The 23,304-nt window shown below is 45.0% G+C and overlaps 1 protein-coding gene across 1 annotated transcript; it reads right to left on the bottom strand.

The window, feature by feature from the left end:
- Nucleotides 1-1,154: 1,154 nt before the first annotated feature.
- kif22 (kinesin family member 22) lies at nucleotides 1,155-22,567 on the bottom strand. Its single transcript, XM_056301671.1, has 12 exons — nucleotides 22,389-22,567; nucleotides 22,130-22,257; nucleotides 14,174-14,328; nucleotides 12,001-12,210; nucleotides 10,188-10,584; nucleotides 9,734-9,842; nucleotides 7,367-7,487; nucleotides 6,271-6,454; nucleotides 4,739-4,812; nucleotides 2,719-2,919; nucleotides 1,549-1,608; nucleotides 1,155-1,388 (listed from the first exon to the last, which is right to left on the bottom strand). Exons 1-12 carry the CDS (start codon nucleotides 22,565-22,567, stop codon nucleotides 1,359-1,361), a joined length of 1,848 nt encoding a protein of 615 aa, XP_056157646.1. The 3' UTR covers nucleotides 1,155-1,358.
- Nucleotides 22,568-23,304: the final 737 nt, after the last annotated feature.

Below are 23,304 nucleotides of genomic sequence, written 5' to 3' on the forward strand. Positions count from 1 at the left end.
CATTCTGATATGTATGCAACAGTCTGGGTCTGACTGAGGCTCGAACATGGATGGCTGAATCTCTGCTCTAATGCTAGCCATCTTGATGCGCACCGCTCAAGCAGCGGTGGTGGGCGGGGGCGTGAGGCCTAGCATTTTGCTTATTCACAGATCCTGAATTTCTCACTGAGGAAGAAAGAGTAGATATGTTTCTAGTCCCCCCTCCCCCCTTTTTTTTAAAAAATTTGACTTTTTATGTGGAAAAACCACCCATCCATTATCCAAACTGCTTATCCTGCTCTCAGGGTCACAGGGATGCTGGAGCCTATCCCGGCAGTCATTGGGAGACACCCTGGACAGGCCAGAAAACCATGTTAAATAATGTTAATCCTCTGAGTATTTTTAAAGAGAGACTAACATGCCCGTTCTGAACACATTTTTTAACATTGGGAGTTTGAATCATAACCGAAAATAGGCGTGGTTTTATGAATTCAAAGCTATTGGCTACCGTCTTCCTGGGTGTTCGTGGGTGGGGCTTGGTACCGTTCGTCACTTGCCGTAGAAAAAAATGGTGGTAGGCCTAACGGCACAGCAGTGCAATACAACTTGGCGAATAATATGTTCGATGATACAAATAACTTAGATAGATAGATGATAGCTATTTAGATAAATAGATGGACAGACAGATAGATAGATAGATAGATAGCAATACGTCGTAGCAAGATCGATAATAAAGTCTCAGCAAAACAGCACAAACTAAAGCCAAGTAGCTAGCAGGAGGCGGTGAAAGAACGGCTTCTCCGCGGTTTTACAGCATCTCGCTACGGACACGTCCTATATGCAAATTGACTGGCGTCTACGTATCCACCGGCACAATTTGTCATTGGACACCATCTCCAGTCAATCACAGATCTCTCTCTGGAGAGGCCGCAGACGTGCTGTTTTGGCCACTGAATTTCTCCGTGGTCACATTCCAACTCGGAACACAGCCCATCAATAGGAATTTTCAGATTTTGATGTCAGTATCACTTTACACTTTGAAACGTAGTGACATAGTGGCGGGCGCTACACAGCTAGGAAGGGTTAAATGCAGAGAGAATTTCCCTTCGGGGATCAATAAAGTATATAATCCATTAGTAAAACACAACATGGACTTTATTTTAAAGCCACACCGCAACATCATCAAGGTGGTTAAAAAAAAAGCAATAATCTCAACAAAAGATAAAATCAAAAAAAATAATAATCAAGTAACAGATGGGAAAGTTGTTGAAAAACATCTTGAGGTCAGTGTCTATTAAACATCTCTACACACATCCTGCAGACGTAGATGAAATGAGTGGCAAGGAAAAAAAGACCATTCATACACACGCAAAAAGACGTCACTTCCCCATGGCACTCAGAATATTTGCCTGAAAAAGGAAAAATTGTAAATGGACAATTAAGCACCGAAATGACTAAGCAGCTTTTCCACACCAGTTTATCAACATCTTATGAAGTGGACGCCTGAGAAAGGACATCCTTGAGCATAACTTCATTTGGCTGTTCTGCTCATCACACCTGCTTACTTACCTTCATAAAGGAAGAAAATCTTTTTTCTGTGATGCCCTCAATATTTTTCAGATCCTCCACCTGGAAAACAGGCAAACACCTGACATTTAACCATGGCTAAATCTCCACAAGTCACTGCAGTTAACCTCCATCTTCTTATACATGCATCAGATATGAGCAGGATTTTCACAACCTAAGGAGGGTTTACATTACAGGTGATGAGGGCATTTACATGATTTGGTCTGGACTTTGAGGGCTTTGTAAAAAAAAAATTTTTTAAATCACAAAAGGTTTTGTGTAAACATTATTTCGACTTTCACCAAAATCAAGGATCTTGGTCTGCTTCCGTTCAGACTGGGATTGGAGTGAAATATTTTGATTGAATTAGGAAATAAATTTTTTTTTAAAAAAAACTGGAGAAACGGAACAAAAAAAGATGATGCATCACTGGTAGTTTAAAGCATCTTTGTCAATTTTAATTAATAACTCGGGACGATAAATCCCAGACTCATTTCCTGCTGAACTCACTCTAGCCAGTTTAACAAGCTACAAGCACACACACAAAAATACCTAACCTTCACAGTGAACCCAAAATGCAGTGCGCTCACTCTAATTTCCTCATTTTTGGGTTCAACCTTAACCAAGCTGCTCGTTATTGGGATATGTGGAACTGACTGGACATGAAAACAAGATGTTGGGCTTTGGTTTGGATTTGGGGGGGGGGGGGTATTTCCCCCTTTTTTCTCCCCAATTATATCCGGCCAATTACCCCACTCTTCCGAGCCATCCCGATTGCTGCTCCACCCCCTCTGCTGATCCGAGGAGGGCTGCAGACTACCACATGCCTCCTCTGATACATGTGGAGTCGCCAGCCGCTTCTTTTTACCTGACAGTGAGGAGTTCTGCCAGCGGGACACAGCACGTGGGAGGATCATGCTATTCCCCCCAGAACAGGCACCCCAACCGACCAGAGGAGGCGCTAGTACAGCGAGCAGGACATATACCCACATGCAGCTTCCCACCCGCAGACACGGCCAATTGTGTCTGTAGGGACACCCGACCAAACTGGAGGTAACACGGGTATTCTAGCTGACGATCCCCGTGTTGGTAAGCAACGGAATAGACTGCTACGCCACCCGGACTCCCCTGGTTTGGATTGTTAAAGAGGTACACAGATCTAGACCATTATACCTCGATGAAATGTCCATTTATCTCCCTCCAGCCTAGGATGAGTTTGGCCTTCTTGACTCCAATCTGCTGCAGGCCCTTCAGCTCCTTCAGGGAGCCAGTGTTTAAGATCTGCAGGATCTTCTGCCTAGATTGTTCCACCAGCGATCCATCCAGATGAGAGTCCCAGCTCAACACCTTCCCATTCTCCTTTCCCTCAGGCTCCTACCAGATAAAACACTGTAAATCAACCAATCAAAATGACATTTCCTCATTAAGATCAAACGATTTCTGCTGACAGGTTAGTCGAGCCAAACGTCATGAGAAGGTCTGTGTCCATACATGAATGATTTCAGCCACATTTCACCCCTAAAGAAGATGTTTTGATTCATCCGGACCTCAAGGCGGCAACTCTTCACTACTTTAGTTAGGGGCTACAGTATCAGTTAGCTAGTGGCAGGATGAAGAGCTTTTCTCAAAGACCCTTCATCAGGTATAGCCATCCTCATTTAACCACCACACTTATCTGCAGCTCAATGTCCGCCTGTTCAAATGTACAAGACCAAAATGTGAAATGTAAATGGAGTAGAGCCGAGTTAGTCTCAGTCAGTGGGATGATAGATTATCTAAAGATAGTGTAATGGATTGGCTGGTTTTTCCTTTCTACACAAGTAACTGCTGAGGTCAATGATCAATACCTCCCACCTCATGTTGCCATGGTTACCAAGACAATTTATTTAAGATCTTAACTAACCAACAGCAGCCTTGTGATTGTAAGCATCCTTTGTTATATTAGAAAAGGGATATGATCTGATCACAGAACTAAATCAGAGATCAGAAACTTAAATTCTTAAAAGACCTCAAAGAGGGTAAGCAATCCTTAAATTGAACAATTTCACCACAGGATTGATATCACTCCCACTATACACATCCCCCCTTTTTTTAATGGCTCTGACCAGGGTAACGAATCAATCGAGGACAAACAAGATAGAAAGACGGTCGAACCAGTGCTATCAGAGGAAAAGTCAGTTTTGAACCCAGAGGATAATCACAATATCTGATGCCCCCTACATGGTGACTTTGTAATTTGAGATTCGTAGCCTCAATCCCAATTCCCCCCAGTCCTACCCCTAGTTTTGAAGTGCTGTCTATTGGGTAGTGGCCTTCAGAATGGATTTACAAGGGGTAGGGTTGGAAGTCTTTACCAGGAAATGGGACGACACTCGTTAAGTCATCACCATCATCGTTACAATCTGCTGCTCAGAATTCTATCTGCTCGTTTGCTCAGGAGTCCCTGGAATGTTACAACATGGTTATAACACTATAGAACTATACATTTTAAGCCTGTTGGTTGCTACAATTATCAACTATTATAGTGACAAATCTGACTTAATTTGCAGGACAGAACAAGACAGATTAATCTATTGACAATAACCAGGGAGCATGTTTACACAGTGGTTATATTTCAGTGTATTCCTGCCCATAGAAATTTCTGCCCTGCCCTGATAATCAGAATTTACTGCTGGTTATTTTTTTAAAGCGTCATATACAGGATATGGAAATAACTACTGTCACTCACAAACTGTCGTTTACACGAAGTTCTGTTGACATCGTGAATAGTGATTTTTCTGAAATGCTTGTTATGATGATTCAATTCCTTTGCGTCTACATTAAACTAAGATAGTTCAACGGATGTAAAAAAATTTGCATGATTATTTGTGTAGATAAACACATATATGGGCTTTTTCCCCCACATCAGTAGATGTGTTCCATGTTACATTCCCTCAGTTTGCAAAGCATTCTTGGAATTTTCTTCTACCACTCCGTTTGGAGGGCCATTTGACCACTACCCCTCGAGCCCCAAAAGAAATGGGACACCCTACCCTACGCAGCCGCATGCAAAACGGAAGGGTAGGGCCAAGCGGGGGAATTGGGATTGGGCCAGAATCTCAGTTTGCCTCCAGAGTCCAGGCATTGCGTGTCGAGTCCAAAGGAACCAGCAGAGTTTTGGTATCGGGCACTGAAATTGGGTCTGGCTGCTGACCTCATGCTGATCCGAGAGCTCCTTTTTCTTCTTGGTGCAGACAGGAAGCTGTTGTAGAGGACGTAGTTGAGACACTGAGGAGGAAAAAACAGTGATCAGGACTCATCATATCACAGAACAGTATCTGGTAGAATTAACAGGTGACCAGAAATTACTATCCACACAATGAATCTCAATCTGTCATAGGGTGGGGGTTGTATTCACAACAGCACATGGGTGCTTGGTGGAGATAAACATCCTTCCATGTCTGTCTGTCTCTCAGTGCATCTGTCTGTCAGTCTCCATTTGTCCTGGTGAAGCCTCAGAGACTTGAAGTCACCAAAATCAAAATACCCTAGGGGCACTAGACTGCCCCTCATGTCATTATTGTTTCAGAGCCAAATGCAGTGACACAACAGAAGCAGTAGTGAGAATCCTGCAGCACCCTGCTGATGGACAGAAAATCCTTCATCCTCAGGGTCATTTGCTCAGTCCCTTATGATATCACATATCAAGAGCTGGGATCAGGTTTTGGGCTCTGATCAATAGAACCAGATTTCTAAATGAGGATATCAGTCAGTAATAAACCTTAAAGGGAAGTATGGACCATAGAATTTAAAAAAATAAATGAAGGTCAACATTTTCTCTGTAAATTACTCTTCACCTTACATTAACATATAAATTTAAGGGCTGATACACAGAAGAATCTTAATCCCAACGGAGCCATTTTCAGGACTGACCTGAAATGATGTTTTAGGATTAGAGGCAGGATATGTTGATTTGTTGTTTTTTTAAACGATCAGGATCGAACTATCAGGAGTAATGTTATTGTGGAACATTTTGCACCTGGCGGGAGGAGGAGAGCCCTGGTGTATTACCTCTGAAGAATACGCCAACAAAAATAGCTGATGTGTGCCGATTATGCGATGGATAAGTTTTTCAGATAAAGCAATTTGATAATTGGTGTCCGAAAAAAACAAATCAAAACAATTGTACAGTTATCACATTCTTCCTTAAAGCTGCCTGGTTGGTTGGGTAGCAGAATTAAACACAAGATAGGACAAAACGAGGGAAGTTTTACGCTTCTTTCCCCTACACCCATCTGTGCATGATGGTGAAAATGATGATCAAGGACGACATGGGAACTACACATTAGCTCTGGAGAAACTCACTGGACTGATGAAAGGAACTGATTACTTATTAATGGTTACCAGTCGGCAAACAGGCGGAATGTATCCTTTGGATAATGAACTTTCTGAAAATATTCTTTGAATACGATTACAATAATCCACTGGATGAACCAGGCAGGCCTGCCTTATTGCACAATTCAAATCCTCGCTTAAATTTTCCATAATGACAATGTATTTTGCTAGCTAGAGCGCTAGTTTTTTGCTTATCGAGACAGGGACTTTGAAAATGGCAACATACAGAGAGGAAGGGAGAAAACTCAGACTGAAACAGTTGGAACCGATGGGAAGCTTATTAGAACGGTCAACACCCGGCGAATCAGACTAGGGTCTGTGTGACTCCACCGTGGCAGTTCCCTTACTCACCCTGTAGGGGCTGCACCACTGCCTGCTGCTTCTTGGGCTTGGCAGCGGTGGAGGGTTTCCGCTGCAAAGAGGGCACGTCAGTCCTGAACAGTTCTTCTCCCCGACTACTGGACGACGGGTCTCCTGTCAGCCGGTTGAGCAGCAGAGCCCGGCTTTCAAATGCCTTTTGCTTCTCCTTCAACTCCTACAAACAGACAGACAGAACAGTAGCCAGTATTAGAAAATGCAAAGAAACCCTTTGGAATAATGTCCTTTGGAAAGGACTAAATGTTCTATAAAGGTAATATAGAATTTTTTTTTCTACCAACCTCACAGTTTTGTAAAAGAATTTGTAGACTGAAAAGCAGAAATACAAAATGCAATTGTAAAATACATTTATTCATTCATCATCAGCCGCTTCTCCAGGGTCGGGTCGCGGTGGCAGCAAGCTAAGTAGGGCACTCCAGACGTCCCTCTCCCCAGCAACACCCTCCAGCTCCTCCTGGGGGATCCCAAAGACGTTCCCAGGCCAGATTGGACATGTACTCCGTCCAGCGAGTTCTGGGTCTACCCCGGGGTCTCCTCCCAGTTGGCCGTGCCCGGTAAACCTCCAAAGGAAGGCGCCCAGGAGGCATCCTAATCAGATGCCCGAACCACCTCAACCGGCTCCTTTCGACGCAAAGGAGCAGCGGCTCTACTCTGAGCTCCCTCCGGATGTCCGAGCTCCTCGCCCTATCTCTAAGGCTGAGCCCAGACACCCTACGGAGGAAACTCATTTCAGCTGCTTGTATCCGCGATCTCACCCTTTTGGTCACTACCCAAAGCTCATGACCACAGGTGAGGGTTGGAACGAAGATTGACTGGTAAATTGAGAGCTTTGCCTTCCGGCTCAGCTCCCTCTTCACCACAACGGTCTGATACAACGTCCGCATTACTGCTGATGCTGCACCAGTCTGCCTGTCAATCTCCCGCTCCATCCTACCCTCACTCGTGAACAAGACCCCGAGATACTTGAATACTTACATTTAGTTTATATATTGGTAAATTGTAAAATTTATTACAAGAAATTTTTCTAACAAGATTTTTTTTTTTATTTCACCCCATCGCCTGTGTGTACCTGGATCTCCTTGCGGGACTGAGCAACATGTTTGAGGACAGCCAGTCGGTCTTTCTCCTGACAGCCCAACATCAAGTTCTCCAAAGCTATGAGACGGTCCAACACAGACATCTCTGACGGACTGACAAACAAGAAACAGTCAAAGACGGGGGCATAGACAGATGGACAAAGACGGAGGGAGAAACCAACGGATTAAGGCATACAGTAGAATGAGAGAAGAGGCAACAAAGAATGAAACGTAGAAAGGGTGAATGTCACTACCGTATTCATACCATACTGTAGACATTAAAGGGTCATTCCTGTATTTTTAACCCTGGGCCCTATTTTCTCATCATTTGGGGTGTAAACAACAAAAAAAGAAAAGAAAAAAAGTTTGTCCCTATTAGTCATTTAGACCCCAAATCCTGGGAAAATAGGGCCCAGGATTAAAAATACAGGAATTACACCTTTAAAGTAATAACTCTCCTTCATAAGCATTTAGTTGACAGCTGGTTAGATGAGACTGTGATATCCAAACATCTTGTCTGATAGAGTGAAGCGTTGTCTTGGGGTGTACCCAGCATGCAGTGGATGTGTAAACCAACACATTTGCTGCATGAGGGCCAACCTCCTCTGACCACACACACACACACACACACACACACACACACACACACACACACACACACACTTAAAACTCTGAATGTTGAATGAAGCACCAACACAGTGCACAGGGATAGAAAGCAGAACTCTACAAGTATTGAGTGTGTAAAGTCAATAATGGTAGAAGCACAAACAGACTTAAAAGGATAAATCTAGGTTGTTGTTTTTTGTTTTACAACCTGGGTCCTCATTTCATAGTTTTGGTCATCGTGCGTATCTGTTACGATATCATTTTGTTCACCAACTTCGCTGTCGAGATTTGGGATACAGGACCATCCCCTGGGCCCAGCTTTACAACGGCGTCTTACGGGCCAGTGGAACACAAGTGCCGGAGTTCCCGCGAGCCCAAATGAACCCACAGTTCTAAACCATGCACTTGGAAATAAAAACAGAAGTGCACATTGAAAGTCATTACCTGAAATGTCCAAAAGGACTAAAGGTTGATCCAGCTGCTGAGTGACTTCCTGGTCTGCCTTGTAAGAATGACCATCTTACTGTGGGTAGTAGCAACCATTGATAAAACTACCCAGCCAACACATTTGAGAAGTCAAGATAATAGGAAATCAGGTACACGGTCTAACCGAAACACTATGTTCACTTGCCCTGTAAGACACCATTGTAGGGCATCCAGGTAGCATGGCAGTCTATTCCATTGCCTACCAACACGGGATTTGCTGGTTCGAATCTCCGTGTTGCCTCCGGCTAGGTCGGGCGTCCCTGCAGACACAGTTGGCCGTATCTGTGGGTGCCCTGGTCGCTGCACTAGCACCTCCTCTGGTTGGTGGGGGTGCCTGTTTGCAGAGTAGGGGGAATTGGGGGGAGTAGCGTGATCCTCCCATGCACTACGTCCCCCTGGCGAAACTCCTCATCGTCAGGTGAAAAGAAGCGGCTGGCGACTCCACGTGTATCGGAGGAGGCATGTGGTAGTCTGCAGCCCTCCCCAGATCAGCAGAGGGGGTGGAGCAGCGACCAAGACGGCTTGGAAGAGTGGGGTAATTGGCCGGATACAATTGGGGAGAAAGGGGGGACCCCCCCCCCCAAAAAAAAGACGGCATTGTAAAGCTCCATGTAGCGGTGGTCCCATGTCCAAGACCTCCAAAATGAAGCCAGTTAATAAATGATGAACGATGACAAAAACTAGGAAAATGAGACTCAGGTTGTAAAAAAAATAAATAAATAATTATATAATAAGCAGGGGGGAAAAACAGTTTGTCCCTCTGCCCAAGATTCCCCATAAGCAAAGCAGCTAATGAGAGTTGCAGCGAGACGTCTGATTTAAGCATCGGCTACCAACCTCTGGTCTACTGGACGAAGATCACAGCCTGTTTAAGATGCTGCTAGAAAGATGGGATGGGTGAAAATTAAGTGTGACTGTGATTTATTTAGTTTTCAAACTTGTTTTTAGGGCGGTGAAGAGTGACAGCAAAGATAAGAGAGGGTGGAGAGAGATGGGTAGAGCTCAACATCCAACCCAACATCCAACTCTGGAAGTGTTCATGCAAAGCAAAATTTCCACGGGCCGACAGCTTTCTCATGCAGACTAGTAACAAGAAAGTTACAACAGGTCACGAAGCAGATCAACTCTGCTGTGCTGAAACCCCCCCCCCCCCAAAAATGACTGCTTTTGATGTCTTATGATTAATTCAAGACATTCTTGCAAAGATTCTGGTTTAAATGGGCATCGGATGCCAGTAGTGTAGTGTGTGCATGCATGTCGTCTCTTACTTGTGTGGGTGTGCTTGGGATGAGGAGGCTTCATGCTCATCAGACTTCTTCTCATCTTTGTTCCTCTTTTTCTGAGGCTCAGACTCACAGTCCGCCCTGACCCGTTTCACTGAAGGGGGAAGAAATCTACCACTTAGTATTCCGAGCACTTAGCCAACCCCTGCCTGAGAGATGACATCCTTTCAAAGCAGACTGGCACACAATCAGCCCTGGTTGAACCACAATGGTTCAACAGAAACTAATTCACCCCAGTGCAATTACGAGGTGACCATCAGAGATTTGATTAAGACCAAAAAGGCAGGAAATAATTTCATTAATCCAGCAGAGAAGACACAATCATATTAGGATATTGAAGAAAGCCCCATATACCCAACATTTTCATATTTTCCACTTTGCCCCCGACACCACCGTAACAGTTTACAGCTGTCAAACCAGGAAATATGCCCCTGTTCACCTTGTACCGTGGGGACGGTAAACGTCTCTCTGACAAACGGCTTGTTGACAATCAGCTTCGACTTCGCTGCGAAGTTGAGTGCACTGAATGTGTCAAAGTAGTACTTGTACTCGGGTGCAATGTTGGTGATCATGACGGAGTGGGCGGAGCCTCCAAGCGAGTCCTGCAGGAGACGGGTCAGCTTGCTGTCGCGGTATGGCACTCGGCCCGCGGACCCAGAGTTGAGCGAGTCCACTACCTTGCTGAGGGTGAACAGTGACAGATTGATGGCACCACTCTCCTTTAGACGGAGACCCTGGTTCCCCGTACGGCGGTTGTCCTCTGAACCGGCCAGGTCCACGAGGTACAATTTTCCTGTTTGCTGACGCTGAGGCAAAGAGCGCTGGCTCCGCACCACCTGGGAGAGAGAGAGGGTGGTGAGTGACAGTCAGGATCATCGGATGGGTGGGGTTAAGTTGGGTTTCTGAAGGATGATGGGAGGACATTAAACAGAAAAATTACAGCAGGAGGTCATGCGATCAACAGAGGGAGAGGATTGTTGTTATAGTAACCATACGCGTCAGAACCTGAAGGAATGAAAGAAATGATAGCAAAAACCCATATATCAGCAAAACTGCTTTGTGTGAGGAAAAATTTGAAGATTTTTTTTATTTTTTATCCCCCCCCCCTTTTTTTTCCCCCCCTAAATTGTATCTGGCCAATTAACCCACTTTTCTGAGCCATCCCGGTCAATGCTCCACCCCCTCTGCCGATCCGGGGAGGGCTGCAGACTACCACATGTCTCCTCCGATACAGGTGGAGTTGCCAGCCGCTTCTTTTCACCTGACAGTGAGGAGTTTCACCAGAGGGACGTAGCGCGTGGGAGGATCACACTATTTCCCCCAATCCCCCCCCGAACAGGTGCCCTGACCGACCAGAGGAGGTGCTGGTGCAGCTACCAGGACACATACCCACATCTGGCTTCCCTCCCGTAGACACGGCCAATTGTGTCTGTAGGGACACCCAACCAAGCCGGTGGTAACACGGGGATTCGCACCACCATCCCCATGTTGGTAGACAATGGAATAGACCGCCATGCCACCCGTATGCCCCTGAAGAATTATTTTAACCACACTGTGACAAGAAAAGCTTTTATGAACTCAAAGTAATGCAAGTAGAGATGGGCAATATTGACAAATACAAATATATGTTTGACTGAAAAACGTAATAATGTAATTAATAAAGATAACACACAAGAAATGTTTGAGAAATGACCATTAGTAATGTGGCTATGATGACCAGGCAGGTAGAGACATTCAATGTTAATTTCACTCAGCTGAAACAGCTGAATAAAGTTCTGAAAATTGTATGGCTTTACTGTAATGCAGCCTTTCCGACTAGGGAAATACAACATTTAAGTTACATCACAATAACCCTAACCCCAGACAATGTGGTTTCACGTTATGATAGATATTATATATTGACCACCTTCATTTATATGCTTTTACCACAAACAGATCAAAGTAGAAAAGTAGAATAGCATCGTTCGATTCAAAAATTAATGCAGAATCACTTATTTTGTCCCCGTGCCTGCATTTTCCCAACAGCAGAAGCCAGTGAGAGGAGCAGCAGAGACAGCTGTGCTTTTAGCATCGGCTACCAAATCATGGCCTACTGCACCAAGACCATGACCTGTTAAGATGCTTTTAGCCCAACATTCACCAAGCTAGCACAGCCCAAGTTACTATCAACCTGTGATGCTGGCAGGAAACCCTCACCTAACAAACCTATCCCTCAGTATGTGCGTGTTTTTGTGTGTACACGTGTATCAGACCTTGATGAGGAGGATGGCGTGTGAGCGGCTGGAGCGCTGGTTGAGTTTAGTGGAGGCGGTGGTCCGGTTTAGGCTCGCAGGGATAAAGTGGAGGTCAAAGTCTGAGAAGGAAGAGAGTGGCATGTGGGTGAGACCTGGAATCAGGATGTTCCTCCCTCTGTCTTCTCTAATTGGCAGGTCCTGAGAACCAGGACACAGCAGGTCCAACACCTGGGTGGGGAGATAGACACACCAAGAGAGATAAGAGTCAGACAAAGTCAGAGACACGGAGAGCAAGAGTAATTATAAAGAGGAAGGAGAGAGGAAGGGATAAAGTTAAGGTGTAAGTAAGAGAGAAAGTGAGTTAGTTTGATTAAGGGAGAGAATAAGAGAAAAGGACTGTGAAAAGGTGCCCGTTAGTATGCTAGAAAAACTGGCTGTCCCGTTGGCACAGAGCAGTACAGGTTCATATAAGACCTAAAAAAAAATACCTGTACAATACCTGTGTATTTTACATGTTGTCCAGTCACAGTTAATAGGTTAAGAAACTATCACCATTATATCTGCTCCATTACATGAATCCTGGAGTTGAAGTGGATATACCTAGGAATGGGTATCGTTAAGATTTTAACGGTACCACTACTCTTACCGATACCGTTTATCGAGCCGGTACTTTAACGGTACTCACGTCGGTTCTTTTTGGTATTTTTTAAAGAGAAAAAACAAATTATGAACAGAATTATCTTGGCTTTATTTTCTCCTGTCTGGACAGAGCATGACTTTTAATCATTAACCCGTGTTTGTATAATTTAGTTAACTCTGTGTGGGCTCTAGGCTGCTAGCATACATAACATACCTGAGGTGGATGGGACAACGACATGAACTACAAAATAGGCAGTTGAAAACTGCATTTCTCCCCCTGTATGTGATGTACTAGATGTTTCGAAAGATTACATGTGTTTCTGTCCTTACATGCAGAAGACTTGTTGCACTTGCGGCTACCAGCATTGTCAGCATCGACTCCAGTGAAGTACAACCAGACTTTTGACCGTTCAGTTCTCGCTCCGCCATTGTCACTAAGAGCAGGCTCTTTGGTTCTGTGTGTTTGCATCTGAGAGAGAGGCAGAGAGAGCTAGCCCCCCCCCCCTCTGCTCGCAAATACGACAACAGGCTCCGAGAGCGAGAGAGAGAGCGAGATATCTTTCCTCTGGATTGGGAATATTGAAAATTCATTCATCTTCAGCCGCTTCTCCGGGGTCGGGTCGTGGTGGCAGCAAGCTAAGTAGGGCACTCCAGACGTCCTTCTCCCCAGCAACACTCTCCAGGTCCTCCAGGGGGATCCCAAGCCAGATTGGACATGTAGTCCCTCCAGCGAGTTCTGGGTCTACCCCGGGGTCTCCTCCCAGTTAGACGTACCCGGTAAACCTCCAAAGGAAGGCGCCCAGGAGGCATCCTAATCAGATGCCCGAACCACCTCAACCGGCTCCTTTCGACGTGAAGGAGCAGCGGCTCTACTCCGAGTTCCCTCCAGATGTCCAAGCTCCTCACCCTATCTCTAAGGCTGAGCCCAGACACCCTACGGAGGAAACTAATTTCAGCCGCTTGTATCCACGATCTCACCCTTTCAGTCACTACCCAAAGCTCATGACCATAGGTGAGGGTTGGAATGAAGATTGACTGGTAAATTGAGACCTTTGCCTCCTGCTTCAGCTCCCTCTTCAACACAACGGTCCGGTACAACGTCCACATTACTGCTGATGCTGCACCAATCCGCCTGTCAATCTCCCGCTCCATCCTACCCTCACTCGTGAGTGAGAATATTGAAAATGCATCATAGATAAATGTCTTAATCTTATGGCAAATTAGAAACGGCGTTGGTGAGATAAAAGGCGCAAGATAAAGTTTATGTAGCCTAAATAAACAGGAAATTGATTTTCTTAATTTCTCCAGTACCGATAGCAGAATAGTGAACGACGGAGCTTATCAATACTACAGTCTTTAATAATTAAGCACCGGTGCCTGTTTAATACCAGGTTTCACCACCCATCCCTAGATATACCCGCAGCTTACTGGAAGTTGCTTATAAAAAGTGAAAACTCCACTGACATTTAACATACCAGTTACCCAAGGTGTCAAATGAAAACCAGTTCCGGACTGGCTGAGCTCCTAGGACACCGGGTCCTTTAAATCCTACCTTTTCATTGTAGATCTCCAGGTAGGACATTCCAGCGCTGTAGTCCCATCCATCGTCTTCTCTCTCTTTCGCCTCGACAAGGCTGAAGACTTCGTGGACGGCCTGGGGGATGACCCCTGGCTGCTTTGGATTCCCCAGCATGGTGTGCGTTTTACCTGGGAAGTACAAGGGCAGCGTTAGTCTGAGACCATTCTCAAAATACATGAACAAATAAAATCAGAAAACAAAAATGGTTTAAAGTTACGAGAAGAATGTGGAAAAAAATTAAAATGTATGCGATGACAGAATGCAGTAATGTGCTGTATATCCTCTGAAGGCATGAACTGGTCCCATTTGATTTGCTGCCCCCTAGGGTGAAATCTTCTCTTGCCCCTGTTTTGGGGTGCAGCGTGAGCCAGCTGGTTCAACCCATCTGGAGCAGGGCGGGTTGAACTAATTAATCTCTATTCTACTCATCAGTAAAGACAAACAGAAATTTGTCAATTTTCTGGATAAAATTTGTGCGCTAACTGGAGCTTGTGGCAAGATGGTTAGCATACCCTGTAAACAGAAAATACACCTGGATATAACACAACAGTCCCCTCAAGCATTCCACCATTAATCAGGAACCAGGAACATTTAGTGGTCATTTCATTTCATGCACTAATGGTAAGTGTGATAAGGATCCCGCTAATGTCACACACATTTTGATCTTTTCACTCCCTGTTCTTCCATTTGACTCCTACTGGAATCCTTCCTTTGTCCATGGTCTCCATCTTTGTTTCCCCCCCAGTAGAATCTACATTGCTTGTCCGTTTTAATGAATTAGCAAATTATCAAAACACTGCTGGCATGGTGTCTCATTTCAGGTTCAACTTTATTGTCGTATGTATTTTATAGTACACGATAACGCAACAATGTAAGTTGTATATGGGTGGGTCAGCTGTTCAGCAACCTGACTGCCTGTGGAAAGAAACTATTACTGAGATGGGTGGTGTGTGATTTGATGCTCTGGTAAAGTTTTGTAGATGGAGAGAGCGAGAACAGAACATGAGCAGGGTGGCTGGTGTCCTTAGTGATGTTTTGGATGTTATGAAGTTATAGATCCATGCCAATGATGTTTGCTGCTGTCTTTAAGGTCCTTTGAAGCAGTTTGCTGTCCTAGGCTGTCAGGTTGCCAGAACACACTGTGATACAGCCTGTCAGGACACTCGATGGTACGGCGATAAAAGTTGAGAGTTTTGGTACTCATATCAAGACTCTTGAGACTCCTTAGAAAGTACAGTCTCTACTGCTTCTTCTCAAGGATGCAATTGGTGTTGAGACCACGTGAGGGTGTCTGTGATGTGTAAACCGAGAAATCCAAAAGTGTCCAAAAATTTTTTTTAAATCCCCTCACCTCCCCCCTTTCTCCCCAATTGTATCCAGCCAATTACCCCACTCTTCATAGCCATCACAGTCGCTGCTCCACCCCCTCTGCTGATCCGGGGAGGGCTGCAGACTACTACACGCCTCCTCCAATACATGTGGAATCGCCAGCCGCTTCTTTTCACCTGACAGTGAGGAGTTTCGCCTGAGAGACAGCGCATGGGAGGATCACGCTATCCCCAGCAGAGGGGGTGGAGCAGCAACTAGGACGGCTCGGAGAGAGGGGTAATTGGCCGGATACAATTGGGGAGATGGGGGGGGGGTCCAACAAAAAAAGAAGCTGTAATCAAACAATCTGACATAGGTATTTTTCTTTTCAAGGTGGACTAAAGTAGTATGCAGAGCAAGTGAAATCGTGTCATCTGCAATCTGCAGATCTATTGGAACAGTAGGCAAACTGTAACGGGTCTGTTTCCTTCCTGGTTCTTGATAGAGTTCACTGAAGAAAACGATGACTCACATATGTACATGGAGGGGAAAACTGTGAGTAGGAGCATTGCCAATAGCTCTCGTGGTTTTCAATCGAGCTTGGGGAACCATGTTGATCCAAAACTCACTCGCCCCAATATCCTTTTGTGCTTTGAGCAAGTCAGATGTTCCCATCTCTAAGACCTCCATCTGAAGAGTTGCCTCATCTATGGAAGGTACCAGCCTTTCGGCCTCTGCAGTCCACTGGCCGTCAGCTAAAATGGAGAACGGCTGTCTCAGGAGGAAGAGGAGGATGTCACCTGAGAGTTAAGGGGCGCTTTGAAATCATTCCAGAAGTTTTCTGCCAGGTTCGTCATGAAATCCTTCATCGCTGGATCCTCCCGCATTTTGTTCTTCTCACAATGCTCCTGCATACGGGGAAAGTGCAACTTTCTCCCATGAACGTCTCTCTCAAAAAGGTTCAGCTTTGACCCGAAAGCTTCAGCTGCCTCGTACATGTCTGCAACAATGTGGTTCTTGCCTTGTAATTGCTGAGTAAAGTGATTCAGATGAAAATATAATATGAATAATGAAAAAAACAACATATGCCATCACCTTATTGTCACTTAAAAACCTCTTGATATTCTTGGGCTTTTTGCCTCCTGTCTGGATAAAAATTACACAAGCTCAGCACGCAGGTCACACACCCTCTCCAACGCACGGCCTTTGCTCAGCCAGCAAACATCATTACGCAGCAAAAGATCCTTGTGTTCCGGTGACATTTCCCCCAGCAATGCTCTGAAAAGGCGACGTTGCAGACTAGAACTCTCACAAACAAAATGTTCCAGTCTCATCACAGTAAACATCACCTCTTTCATTTTCCCCAGTTTAGTCCACAACACTGATTGGAGATTACTGCAATGAAATGCTAAGAGCGCTGGGTCGACAGCAGCAAGCCTGTTTACCAAGCCCTTGTGTTGTCCCACCATTGACGGCGCCCCATCGGTGACAACAGACACAATTTTGCTCACATCCAAGCCATTCTTCTCAAAGAACTAGGATAGCTCATGATTTCCCCTGTTGTGCGCCCAGGCGGAGCAAGCAAACAAAGTAACTCTTCCCGAAAGGTCTTCCCATCAAAAAATCTTGCGAACATATAGCTGTTCCATGTTGGTTCAGTCACAGGATGAGTCTATGGCTAGTGATATGGATTCCTTACCTGAATTATTAAGCATGCATCAAGATATTTTGACTTATTTCGGCGAGGCGAGGACTGCCTTAAACTTGTACGCGAGTACGAGCGAACGACGCACAAGATGGCAGACTACAGGAACCACCTGAGATTCAGCCTCAGGTACAGACAGAGCGGGATTATACCTAAGAGACTGCAAATGAAATCTTCTGTCAAGACCCACTGAGCTAGCAAGATCCTCCAGAAGGCACAGAGCCAACTGTTGAACAAATGGGTGAGTCAAACTCATTTTCCCATCGACGCTTTGAAAGCCGAAGAGGAGCAGATCCGACAGACTTACGTCGCATCTAGGTGAGACCACTTTCCAACACATGATTGAGTTCACAGAGCAGGCTCGTCTAGCGCAACATGGGAAGTCAAAAAGAAAGGGCAGAAAAAGAAGTTCAGCCTACGTGCTGCAAGCCAAAGACATCGGAAGACAATGGACGGCGCCCTCAACGGCAGACAGACGCCAGACAAACAACAAGTGGGTGAGGATCTGTCCAACAGACAACTCAACCAGGCGGAGAAAGACATCCTTGCTAAGCGGCTGAATTTTGCTGTCTGGCGATCATAGGCAATTGTGCAAGATCAGGAACCAAGAACACTTTGTCATTTCATTTCACGTACTTCCGTACATGAAATCGCCATAGTACTGTCCCATTTTAGTAATTTTAGTGAACAGTGAAACTTCTCATCCACTATCTGTATAAAGGATGCTCTTTGTGAACTATGAAGGAATCCATATGTAGCTCAGCCAGAAAACTTAATACAATGTCACTGCCTTTCATGGACAACGTAAATGCTCTCTTGATTTGGCCTCTGATGACCGCCTCCACGTAGCCATTATTTTGACAGCATTATCAGCAGCATACTGCATTTCTAAATTTGGGGTTTTGTTTTTACCCTCTTAATATTCTGTTATTTTATGACCTTTTTATTTCTCATTGGACTTATTGTGGAGTTATGATTAGTCTGTTGGTTTATTTAAGAAGTTTAAAGAAATATATATTTAAAAAAAAGGTCTTTATGCATGCTCAATAATCCAGGGAAGAAAAGCAAAGAAAGTTGAATCAGTTCATCTGGATACAATGTTTATTAACATACGTTTCATCACTCATCTAAGTGACCTCTTCAGTCTAAACTGACTGCAGGTATCCCCACCCTTATAAACAATACAGCGGCATAATGATCGAAACCAACAATTGGTTTCATACGCAAATATGAGTGTGACAATTAACTAGAGTTACAATGGCCATGTAAACCCATTCACAGAGGATTTGGGAATGTTGCTAATCACATCATTGTAAGATGGCGACAGATGTACTCTTAGAGGGGGGGTGAAACAATGGTCTCTTTTGATGTTAAGTCTCTCTTCATGTATGTTCCTGTTGATGAAGCAGTGGAGGTAGTCCATATGAAATTACAAAACGACCCCACCCTTAGCGATAGAACCACCCTTAACACTGACCAAGTGTACCTGCTCCTGAAGCCGTGTCTTCAGTCCATGTACTTCACATACATGGGGCAGTACTATAGGCAGAGGCATCATGGGTGTGCTATGGGTTTCCCAGTCTCACCTGTAGTGGTCAACTTGTATATGGAGGAAGTGTAAAAGAGGGCTCTGATGTCCTTGCCAGGGACACCACCTAGCCATTGGTTCAGATTTGTGGATGACACCCGAGTTAAAATTAAATCTCAGGACACATTTCACCGACCACTTTAATTCTGTGGACAACCAGATCAAGTTCACAAGGGAGGATGTGAAAAATGACAGTTTGGCTTTCTTAGACTGCAAAATTGCAATTGACCTATCGCTCAGTCCCGCCCCTCGAACGCAGACGAGCCAATGGCAGCGTAGTACCAAATGCATGCGGGAGCTCACTCGGACATCCAGAGCTAACAACTCCATTAAGTAGCATCAGAGCTGCATCAGAAGTCGTGGTTTTTGTGAGTTGAACCAAAAACGGTCAAACGATGTGCATGGGGTACATGCAACACTGATACGAGGTATCCCGAGAGGATAGGCAATGGGGTATATTTTATCCCGTTTCCCAAACCAAAATATGACAGAGCCAAATGTATCAGGTGGATTAAGCTGTGTGGCAGACCACACAGTCAACGCAACGTAACGAAGATAAACAAGGATGTCAACGTTTGTTCTAAGGTAAGGCAAGATTGTATGTAAAATAATCTAATACACGTACATCTCAGTGCCTCTCCAGGATTAACATTAGTAAATTGAAGGTAAATTAATTTATCTTACCCTGCGGTGCACGAACAATGCTGGTCCTAGGTGATGTTATCTGCAATCATCATGACCATGAGATGAGGCTTTTCCCTTTTCCGCATTGTGATCTGTAAACTCTCGCCTCTAATTTAAGCTTGTCACCCACCATATCTAGTTTTAAATTTTGTACATATCCCTCCATAGCACAGTGAAGTCCTTTTTGATGGCTTCTAGACAAAATCAGGTCCTTCTGTCTCCAAAAGTTATGTATAGCCTCTTGGGATATAGTTTTGACACCGATAGCTGCCATTGTAACTCTGTAGTCAGCCCGGGTAGCTTGTCCGAGTTAGCAACAGTAATTAAGGGGGGCGGGGCTTAGCAATAGGTCAATTGGTGATGGGGGAAATTTGATTGTTGATGTTTACCCTAAACCAACACATACTGATCAGGACTTAAGGTTTGACTCTCATCATCCACTGGAGCACAAACTAGGAGTCATCAGGCCGCTGTACCACCGAGCTGACAACGTCCCCACCAATGCAGTGGCCGGGGAAGGGGAGAAATCCCACGTTAAAAAGGCCTTGTTATGTGTGGTTATCCTAACTAGGCGTATGTCTAAGCCAGGAAGACACCAAAACAGTGCACCAGCCGGCCGAAGAGAAGAGGACAACAGCTCCCTAAGCGTAAACCAGTGGTGATTCCGTATGTGGCAGGAGTTTCGGAAAAGTTGAGACACGTATTTTCCTAACACCGCGTCTCAGTTGCTTTCAAACCCCAAAACACGCTGCGCCAGAAATTGGTCCACCCCAAGGATTGGGTCCCCCGTAACAAACAGAGCAATATAGTGTACACTGTGAAGTGCCAGGAGGATTGCCGTGACTTGTACATTGGGGAAACTAAACAGACTGTGGCCAAGAGGATGGCACAACACAGAAGAGCTGCCTTGTCAGGCCAGGACTCCACAGCCCTGGCCTGACATCGCCCATCTACAGGCCAGTGGCCACTCTTTCAAGGATGAGGATGTGCACACTCTTAATATGGCACTAAGAATACATCAGTCACCATCTTACAATGCTGCAATTGCAAACTTTCCCAAATCCTCTGTGAATAGTACACATGGACATTGAAACTCTAGTTCATGGTCATGCCCATATTTGCACATGAAACTGATCGTTGGTTTTGATCATTATGCAACTGTATTGTTTATAAGGGTGGGGATACCTGCAGTCAGTTTAGGCCGAGGAGGTCACTTAGATGAGCGATGAAACTTATCTGTCAATAAACGTTGTATCCAGATGAACTGATTACATTTTCTTTGGAAATATAAAAAAAAAGGTTCCACATGCAAATGTACGCCAGCAGCACACTAGATTTCAGCTATCCCATCTATGAGGGTCAGAGTGCTGCTGGGTGATATGGAAAATATTATAATCACTATAAACCCATGGAATTTTACAAGGTAGATTTGTTTCACAATATCTGCTTATACATATGCAAAAACACCATTTTCAACAATGCAACTGAACTTCATCACATTGAACTGTTTGGTAATGTAAAATAAAACATTAAAACTAATGCGGTTTTGAAATTAGAAGAGTGCACGTCATCAGGTGTATCTCCCGTTCTCCGATTTTTGGACTTTGCGACAAATCACCCCTTTTCTCCCCCAGCGGGAAAAGGGAAAGTATAGATGCGCGGCTGGCGTATCTTCCCTTCTCCGGTAATTGGATTTAGGCAAAAAACCAGCTGAGGAATTAGCAGCGGACAGATACACGCACAGAAAAACCAGTGTTTTTACTGCCATTATTAAGACTTGCGCAGCGCCCAAGTCAATTGAACGGTAAATATGGGGGGGGAAAGTTTTTAATATGCAGTGCTAAAACAAAAAAATATTTTTTTACTCAATTAAAATGCTTTGCCTGTCAGCCTATGGATGCGCGGCCTCTTAGGCAGACCCTCGCACAAATACGAGCAAGTCTAATATGAACTTGCACTTTCTAAAAAGAAAAGGTTTGCTATGCGACCACTGTGGCCGCAGTCTAGTAACTCTGCCTCCACCAATGTTCTGGAAAACCAGGTGTTTGAATCACTGCAACCACAAATGGTTCTTGATCATACAGTCATAACTATGCACCAAAAAAATATTAGGCAGATGGGTCCAGTAGTACGTACGATTAGCTGCAGACAGACACACACTGCAGTGACCTCTCCAGGCTACCACCTGGCGGAGATAATGCTCCTTCAAATATTTCAGACTTCATTTACCAAGAAAGTTGAATCAGTTCATCTGGACACAACGTTTAGTGGGAGAAATGTTTCATCACTCACCTAAGTGACTTCGTCAGTCCCAGCTGACTGCAGGTATCCCCAACCTTATAAACAATACAGTCGCATACAGCCGAACCCATTACAGTTGGGTCACAACCGAAAACAGCAATCGGTTTCATATGCAAGTTGCCGTGACCATTAATTAGAGTTAAAATGGCCAGGTTTACTGTTCACACAGTGAATTGGGGAATAGTTGCAAACACAGCACTGTAAGATGGCAACAAATATACTCTTAGCCCCGCAGTCCTGGATCAATTTGTAAAAATTGTGATCGTTGTGGCAAAGCACTTCTGTATGGAAAGAGTGTGAGAAACACTGACTAGGAACTGTTCCAAGTATTTTGGTTACATACCTGCCCCTGTGGGCCCATAGGCAAATACACTGGCGTTCTGTCCATTCAGGATGTGTGGTAGAATGGGCTTCACAGATGAGCGGAAAACCTCCTGCTGTGTCGTCTGCTCCCCGTGGAATTCGTCAAAACTGAAACCATAACCATTGTGTGTGTCCATGAATTAAAAACATAAGCCACTACAGAAGGTATCGAGTGTGGTCTGATGTTTCAACCCCCTTCACAGTAAACAGTTTGTTTAAAAACCCGGTCCGATACTGACTGGTACTTCACGGTTTCTGTGGCGTTCCTCCAGTTGATGATCTCTAGGTTCTGGGAGTCCAGTCCTCTGACGCAGTGCCCCTCGCCCTTGTCTTCCATGTAAGGTCGTAGACGAACGGCTACCCGAACCCTGGACGTCCTCTTGCTTCCTCCATCTGGCGCCGCGACGCGCTGGGCCATGGCGGTCTCTGGGAGGCTCTGGTAACATCACACGGGACTACATGTTTAAAAATGACACCCGTGTACTCGGTGGATGGTGGCTACACGCGATGTTGTTTTGAAGTTCAAAGGGCAAACTATTGATCAACCGCGACCCTGTAAATATTCCCCAAACAACACACGGCCAACAGAGCCGCCTGGTTAGCTAGCGAGTCGCTGCTAGCGGGCTAGCAAAGCGTTAGCTTTGTCCTTCTTCGTAACCACGTTTAACGCCTCGGTAGCCACGTATCGAGTTTTAAGTTTAACCAACTTTTCTCATTCAGCCTTACCTTACGTTGGTCGTGGAGCACTTTACTCTGGCTAAAATTCCCTCAGAAGGTTATTGCCAGAGTTTTATTGTTGACAACTTTCGGCGAAGCCGTTAAGCGCTTCCGCCAAACGTTTTTAAAAATGTGTTGCGTCACCACCGGAAACGGGAGCGGCCAACCAGAGCCTGCTCCTGCGCCCGGTTACCGTCCGGCGTCCCTCGTTTATACTTCCGGCCTTTAAAACGACGTACTGTGCAAAACACACACAAAAAGAAACACAACTCTAACCATTTTAAAGAGAACGTCTTTAATCACAAAAACAATTCACTTGAGAAACTCGGGACTGATGGAAAGGTGAAAGAAACGTCGTTCGTTTTTCTCCGCGCTGTCGGATTGCGCGCTGCACAGGATATCCTGAACCGCAAATCAACAAATCATGCGGCTTGGCGA

The sequence above is a fragment of the Lampris incognitus genome (assembly GCF_029633865.1).
Source record: "Lampris incognitus isolate fLamInc1 chromosome 17 unlocalized genomic scaffold, fLamInc1.hap2 SUPER_17_unloc_1, whole genome shotgun sequence".
NCBI classification, from domain to species: Eukaryota; Metazoa; Chordata; class Actinopteri; order Lampriformes; family Lampridae; genus Lampris; species Lampris incognitus.